Below are 7486 nucleotides of genomic sequence, written 5' to 3' on the forward strand. Positions count from 1 at the left end.
TAAATCAGCGACAATTGTATTCAGCAGCGCAGTGTACTTAAACACTACCTTATGATGCTGTAGACAGCTTCTCCATCAGGAAATGGCAATGAACTTTAAAATATTTTCTTTTTTCTGTTGCAGTGACTGAGACATTCTTTGCTGACATCTTTTAGAAAGCAAGTGCTATTTCATAGACTCAGAGAATCCTAGAAATGTAGGGCTGGAAGGGACCTGGAGAAGCCATCAAGTCTAGCCACCTGAGCTGAGGCAGGACCAAGTAAACCTACACCATCTTGGACATTGATGGGGATTCCACAACTTCTCTTGAAAGCTTATTCCAAAGTTTAACTATCCTTATAGTTAGAAAGTTTTTCCTAAGATCTCACCTAAATCTCCCTTGCTGCAGATTATGCCCATTACTTCTTGTCCCACCTTCAGTCGACATGGAGAACAATTGATAACTGTCCTCTTTATAACAGCCCTTAGTATATTTGAAGACTATTTTTCAAGACCCCCATTTAGTCTTCTTTTCTCAAGACTAAACATGTCTAGTATTTTCCACCTTTCCTCATATTCAGGTTTTCTAAACCTTTTATCATTTTTGTTGCTCTCCTCTGGATGCTCCAGTTTGTCCACATTTTTCCTTAAGTGTGGCACCAGAACTGGACAGAGTACTCCAGCTAAGACCTCACCAGTGCTGACTAGAGTGGGCCAATTACCTCCCATCTCTTATATACAACACTCCTTTCAATACATTCCAGAATCTTAGCCATTTTTGCTACTGCATCACACTGTTGACACATATTCAATTTATGATCGGCTATAACCCCCAATCCTGGTCAGCAGAATGACCACCTAGACAGTTATTCCCCATTCTGTCGTTGTGCATTTGATTTTCCCTCTCTAAGTGAAGTACTTTGCATTTCTCTTTACTCATATTCATATTTATATTTGATCTGAACATAAAAGCGAAGAGGCCTAACCAAAGGTTCTAGATGCAATGACATGTACAACCTTGATGGATAATGAAAATCCATCAATTAAAACAAACAAAAACAACTTGTATCTTTTAGGAACTACAGTTCTACCCCGATATAACATGACCCGATATAACGCGGTAAAGCAGTGCTCTGGGGGGGCGGGGCTGCGCACTCCGGTGGATCAAAGCAAGTTCGATATAACGCGGTTTCGCCTATAACATGGTAAGATTTTTTGGCTCCCGAGGACAGTGTTATATCGGGGTAGAGGTGTACCATAATTCAAATAAACAAGAATACTGTAATAAAACAGTGACAGCAGACTCCCCTAACCCCCAATAAGAAAACAGATAAGATAATAATACCTCCTCCCCAACCTCCTCCCCGATCTGCCCATCTCAGATCACACAAACACAATTGGCTCCACAGTGGAGGTATTTGTGGGACAAGGATAAAAAAAAGTTGTGAATGGAAGTGGAATTTGCAGAGGACAGGGTCAGAGAAGTTTTGGGGTAGAGCTCTAGCCACCTAACTCCCACACAGGTGAAATTACATTCTCTTGCAGTAAATAAATACATATTAAAACCTAAAACCTACTAGTAAATTAGTAGGACCCAAATGCTAAGGTACTTACTGAGGGTTAGATCATACCCCCAAATATCTGCATGCAGCAGGGATCTTTTTTGTTCTTAACCTTTCCATGCAAATGTGTGTAGGGTGGGGAAAGGGAACTCAACCACCTTTACAGAAGTCTCACCCTTCCTAGAATCCCAGTCAGGATCCAACTGCAGACTGATCTGGGGCAGGGAGTGGGTGGCCCTGCTTTGGATGGGCCAGGATGATGCATCATCCTTGTCTGGCGATTTCCCAGGAAGGAATTGTTTGGGGCAATGTTCCTTGTTCTGCAGAGGCCTTTCCATGGTAGGAAACACTTTTTTAAAGGCAGTCCCCAGGGCACTCACAGCCAGTGGGAATCTCCGGTTAAGTGGTTTCATAGGAGCAGTGCTGCTAAGCAGAGTGGAAAATGGGGGCACGTAGGTGTTGTAGAGGCAGATAGCTTTCATGCATGTGGAGATGTCCTACGGCGAATACCTGGACAGGTCACACTTTTTTTCTTCCACTTTCTTTCCTGGCAGAATGAGTGAGGAGAGTCTCCCATTAGTCCTCAGTTTTCAGTCATGCCTTATTCAGGCAAACTCCTCAATGACTTCTCTGAGTTTGACACTAAAAGTAACATTTTCAAAAAATGCCTAAAGACTCCCAAGACTTCTTTTTCCAAGGACTCTAAGTTACTTAAGAATCTAAGTCAATAGAAAATATGCTCCTAAACCAATCAGGGTGCTTTTGAAAACGTTATCCTTAAAATGACTGAGGGTACATCTGCACGGGGGGGGAGGGGAGGAAGACGGGGAGAAACAGCCTTGCAACAGTGAGTCTCAGAGTCCAAGTCAACTGACTCAGCTCTTGCATTTCACGCTACGGGGCTAAAAATATCAGGGTGGACGTTCTTGCTTAGGCTGGAGCCTGGCTCCAAGACTCAACCACTGTGTCAAGTTGCATAACCTGGGCTCCAGCCCAAAGGAGTACACTGCTATTTTTAGCCCCATAACATGAGCCCAAAGTCTTCTGACCTGGGCTCAGAGACTCGCTGCCATGTTTTTTTTGTTTTTTTGTTTTTTGACATGTAGATGTGCATTTAAAGAGCCTAAGAACCATTGACTTCGATTCTGAAGCACCCAATGCTTTTGAAAATGTGCCTTAGGTAGCTTTGAAAACTCTGTCGTAAATCTGTCTCTGTCTGTTCATCTGTACTGAGAGTCCTGATGATAGACCTTAAACCTTATCTCAATTTTTATTCCCTCATCCATGCTCTTCTTTTTGTTGTGGTTTTTACTTACCTTTTTATAAACAATGAAAGGTCTAGAATTTAGTTAGAATTTAGACCCTAGCACATAACACTCAACAGATTTGGCGTGTTCTGTATTTATTGGCCCAATTTCATGCAGACATTCATTTCTTAACATATTGGTGGGTTTCTGTGTCCTATTAACTAAACACTGTAACATATTGCTGAAGTCAGTTTTCATGCTAGATGAAGTATAGTGGTTTGCATGAGGAGTTAGTATTAGTTTCATCTTGGTGTATATTAAAAATGTTGATATGGCACTGGTGAAATACCATATGTATTCAGTATTTTAAAATATTGTACTGAAGAAATATGACTTGCTAATATAATACAGATTGGAAAATATTTTACTTGTCCATTGTTTTCACATTTCATTAGTAATGAAATCCACCACCATTGTAGGCTTCTGGAATAAATTTTCAACACTACAGGGTCACTTACTTCCTTACAGTGATATTGATGGACAGTAATTGATTCTGATTATAATCATGGTGTCTCCTCTCTTATTCAAGAAGTTCAATCTTGAAAAATATTTCATATCCTGTGGATTTTCTTTTTCCTCTTGATTGTTAATTTTACATCTTAGAATAGATATGGACAAGAGTGCCCCAATACCAAAGCAGCATGATAGTGTTTTGCAACAATTCTGCACAGGTGGCATTTAGGGTGACCATATAGCAAGTGTGAAAAACACAACACCTTTTTCTGGGGCAGGAAGCATAGTTGTGTTTATAAGACAAAGCCGCTAATATCAGGATGGTACTGATAATAGCGGGACATCTGGCCACCATAGACTGACAGACGTTACACAAGCGTAAGGCAGCAGAGAATCAGGTCCTTAATATATATAACAAAAACTGTATAAAATGCTTTAGTTTTCATACATATTAGTCATGTAACCTTTCTGCAAACAGCATCAATAGCAACAAGGGTCAGGTCCATATATTTTTAGGGGAAATCTCTACAATTTGCTTAATTTTGGCTCAAGTCCCCATCCCGTAATCTGGGAACCTGTATCCATTCTAGATGCCTTTATGCAGACAAATCTGTACCCACTTGCAAGCGCACTCATCTGGGGGGATAAATAATTTTTTGGGGGGAAGGAAGGGGAAAGGACAGGATTAACTTGAACAAACATTGCAATTTAACATTTTCTAGGTAACGCTTTCTAGAGCCAACTACCTCAGGGTGCATGAGTCACAATTCCAAACAAAACAGTTAATAGGTCCAGGTGCCCCAGGTAAAATCAGGGTCTCTGTTTCTCAGGCAGGTCTGTAACTCTACCTCCTGTGCTGCTATCATGATTTTAACAGCTAGGACAGGGAAGACTTACCAAAGTCTTTAAGCTGATGTAGATGGATTCTGCATACACTGTCCCTACCACTCAGAGAGGTATTCCCAGGAATAAGTCATGAATGTGTAGTCTTCTTCCTCTTGAATGTTGGTTCTGTTCAGGGCTTCTTACCCAACCTTAGAAAATATCAGTTTTGTTAGGGTGACCCCATACTGAGTCATTGTCCAGGCTTTGTTCAGATGGTCCCAGCAGGGTAATCACCAAAATATCATCCCCAAGTACAAAACTAAGCCAATTTATACCCCATTGCCCCAAACTATCCACAGTTAATATATAATTAATGAAGCACTGCCTTGCTCAATCAACTCCCCTTGCTCTCCAGCAGAGAGCTCACTCAGGCCTGGTCTACACTAGGCGTTTATGTCGAAGTTAGCGCCGTTACATCGAATTAACCCTGCACCCGTCCACACTGCGATGCTATTTAGTTCGACATAGAGGTCTCTTTAATTCGACTTCTGTACTCCTCCCCGACGAGGGGAGTAGCGCTAAATTCGACATGGCCATGTCGAATTAGGCTAGGTGTGGATGGAAATCGACGCTAATAGCTCCGGGAGCTATCCCACAGTGCACCACTCTGTTGACGCTCTGGACAGCAGTGCGAGCTCGGATGCTCTGACCAGCCACACAGGAAAAGCCCCGGGAAAATTTGAATTTGAATTCCTTTTCCTGTCTGGCCAGTTTGAATCTCATTTCCTGTCTGGACATCGTGGCGAGCACAGCAGCACTGGCAACGATGCAGAGCTCTCCAGCAGTGATGGCCGTGCAGTCTGTGAATAGAAAGAGAGCCCCAGCATGGACTGATCGTGAAGTCTTGGATCTCATCGCTGTGTGGGGCGATGAGTCCGTGCTTTCCGAGCTGCGATCCAAAAGAAGGAATGCAAAGATCTACGAGAAGATCTCTAAAGACATGGCAGAGAGAGGATACAGCCGGGATGCAACGCAGTGCCGCGTGAAAATCAAGGAGCTGAGACAAGGCTACCAGAAGACCAAAGAGGCAAACGGACGCTCCGGATCCCATCCCCAGACATCCCGTTTCTACGAGGCACTGCATTCCATCCTCGGTGCGGCCGCCACCACTACCCCACCAGTGACCGTGGACTCTGAGGATGGGATACTGTCCACGGCCGGTTCCTCGGACATGTTAGGGGACGGGGAAGATGAGGAAGGAGATGAGGAGGGCGAGGCAGTCGGCAGCTCTCACAACGCTGATTTCCCCGACAGCCAGGATCTCTTCATCACCCTTACAGAGATCCCCTACGAAGCGTCCCCAGCCGTTACCCCGGACACAGAATCTGGTGAAGGATCAGCCAGTAAGTGTTGTAAACATCTAAACATTTATTTTTAACAAAACAGGAATATTAACAATTAAAAGAATGGGTTGTTCATGATTAGTGTGCCCTAGACGCTTAACGGTTTAATAAGGGGCAGTGCAAGTTTTGAAAAGAAATCTAGCAATGTCCGGTTTTCAGTGATTGTCCTGCACAAGCCGCTCTACTGTTTATTCCCTACTACTGCAGCTACAGTAAAATGCGGTCTATGTGTCCGGGGATAGAGCAGTAATCCTCCTGGGACATCTCGATGAAGCTCTCCTGGAGGTAACTTGAAAGCCGTTGCATGAGGTTCTTGGGGAGAGCGGCCTTATTGGGTCCTCCGAAGTACGACACGTTGCCGCGCCACGAGATTATCAAGTACTCGGGGATCATTGCTCTGCACAGCAGGGCGGCATACGGCCCTGGTCTTTGGAGGCTTTCCCGGAGCATTCTCTCTTTGTCGCTCTCGGAGATCCTCATCAGGGTGATGTCGGCCATGGTGACCTGCTTTTAATTAGGTAGGGGAATGTTAGTGTTGGGACTGCTTTCCCGTTCCTTTACAGAACTGTAACCGCTGGTTTGCAGCCACGCGGTGGAGGCGGGAGAGGGGCAGCCGAAAGGGATCGTTCCCGGGGACAGCCGCGAGGGGGTGGGACAGGGGCAGAGTTCCCGCTTGCCGGATTGCTGGCAGCAGGGACTGACATTGATTTAAATGTGAAATGAGGCCAGTGGTAATATAAAAGTTTTAAACTGCCACAAGTGTACGGCTTACCATGTCTGCCTGCAACAGAAATTCCGTTGTGCTGCCTCGCTTCTCAAATGTGCTGTTCAAGACCCCAGGCACTGAATGCGAAGGCCGAGAATTCGACCTTGTGCTGAGTGCGCATGTGAAAGGTGCTGTGCATGGTCTTGTTCACAGAGAAAGACTATGTTCTTTGTTCACAACTACATTTATCTTTCTTAGGAATTCACTCCCTTTTTCCCATTTCCACAGCCCCGTCTGCGACTGTCTCACAACCTAGCCTGGAATCACACTCCCAGAGGCTAGCGCGGATTAGGCGTAGGAAGAAGAGGACACGGGAGGACATGTTCTCTGAGCTTATGGCCTGTTCCCAAGCCCAGGCATCACAGCAGACCCAGTGGCGGGAGAACTTGACCCGAATGCACCAAGCCAACATGGATCGGGAGGAGAGGTGGCGGCAGGAAGACCAGCAGGCGACTCAAACGCTGCTTGGACTACTGAGGGAGCAAACGGACACGCTCCGGCGCCTTGTGGATGTTCTGCAGGAACGGAGGCAGGAGGACAGAGCCCCGCTGCAGTCCATCTCTAACCGCCCTCCCCCGCCACCAAGTCCCATACCCACCTCACCCAAAGTGCAAAGAAGGAGAGGCGGCAGAGTCCCTGCTAAGTCTCACTCCACCCCTGCAGAGAGCTCTAGTAGCAGAAGGCTCTCATTTCCCAAAATTTGAAAAGTTCTTTCCTTCCCGCCTGACAGAAGCCCACGTCCAAGTTTCACCTCCCAATGCCATGTGTAGTTGATAATAAAAAATTCGTTTCTGTTAACTACTGTTTCAATCATGTTCTTTTGGAGGAGGAGGGGAAAGGGGGTTGGTAATTGGACAGGACAGTCTCCTTTGGCAGGGTACATAGTCGGGGGCAGGCACAGCAGCAGGGCACATACACAGTGCAGTGATGCAGTGACTAGTTACCCCGGTTAGTCTGGGAGGTTGTTTTGATGTAATGTTGGGGGGGGGGGGGTTGCTCTGTGACTTTGTGGCGGGGGAGGGCAGTTACAGATCTTAAGCGCCGGTCCTTAGGCAGGATCACAGAGCCACACAGCATGGGATCTGTAACCGTCCTCCCCCTGCCACAAAGTCAAATAGACCCCCCATACACACAGTCCCGATCAGGAGGGTTGACAGGCTCCGTTGAAACAAGCATCCCACCGCAGCGGAG

The 7486-nt window shown here is 45.7% G+C and overlaps 1 protein-coding gene across 1 annotated transcript; it reads left to right on the forward strand.

Annotated features, from left to right (window-relative positions):
* Window positions 1-4825: 4825 nt before the first annotated feature.
* Window positions 4826-7093, forward strand: LOC135972941 (uncharacterized). The gene is made up of 2 exons (XM_065553637.1): window positions 4826-5529; window positions 6524-7093. The coding sequence occupies exons 1-2, from the start codon at window positions 4953-4955 to the stop codon at window positions 6997-6999; spliced, it is 1053 nt and encodes a 350-aa protein (XP_065409709.1). The 5' UTR covers window positions 4826-4952; the 3' UTR covers window positions 7000-7093.
* The last annotated feature ends 393 nt before the right edge of the window (window positions 7094-7486 follow it).

The sequence above is a fragment of the Chrysemys picta genome, chromosome 1 (assembly GCF_011386835.1).
Source record: "Chrysemys picta bellii isolate R12L10 chromosome 1, ASM1138683v2, whole genome shotgun sequence".
Lineage (NCBI taxonomy): Eukaryota > Metazoa > Chordata > Testudines > Emydidae > Chrysemys > Chrysemys picta.

Coding starts and splice junctions, on each gene's coding strand:
- LOC135972941 (XM_065553637.1), top strand. CDS start 4,953: ATGCAGAGCTCTCCAGCAGTGATGGCCGTGCAGTCTGTGAATAGAAAG. Junction 5,530..6,523: donor ATCTGGTGAAGGATCAGCCA/GTAAGTGTTGTA, acceptor CCATTTCCACAG/CCCCGTCTGCGACTGTCTCA.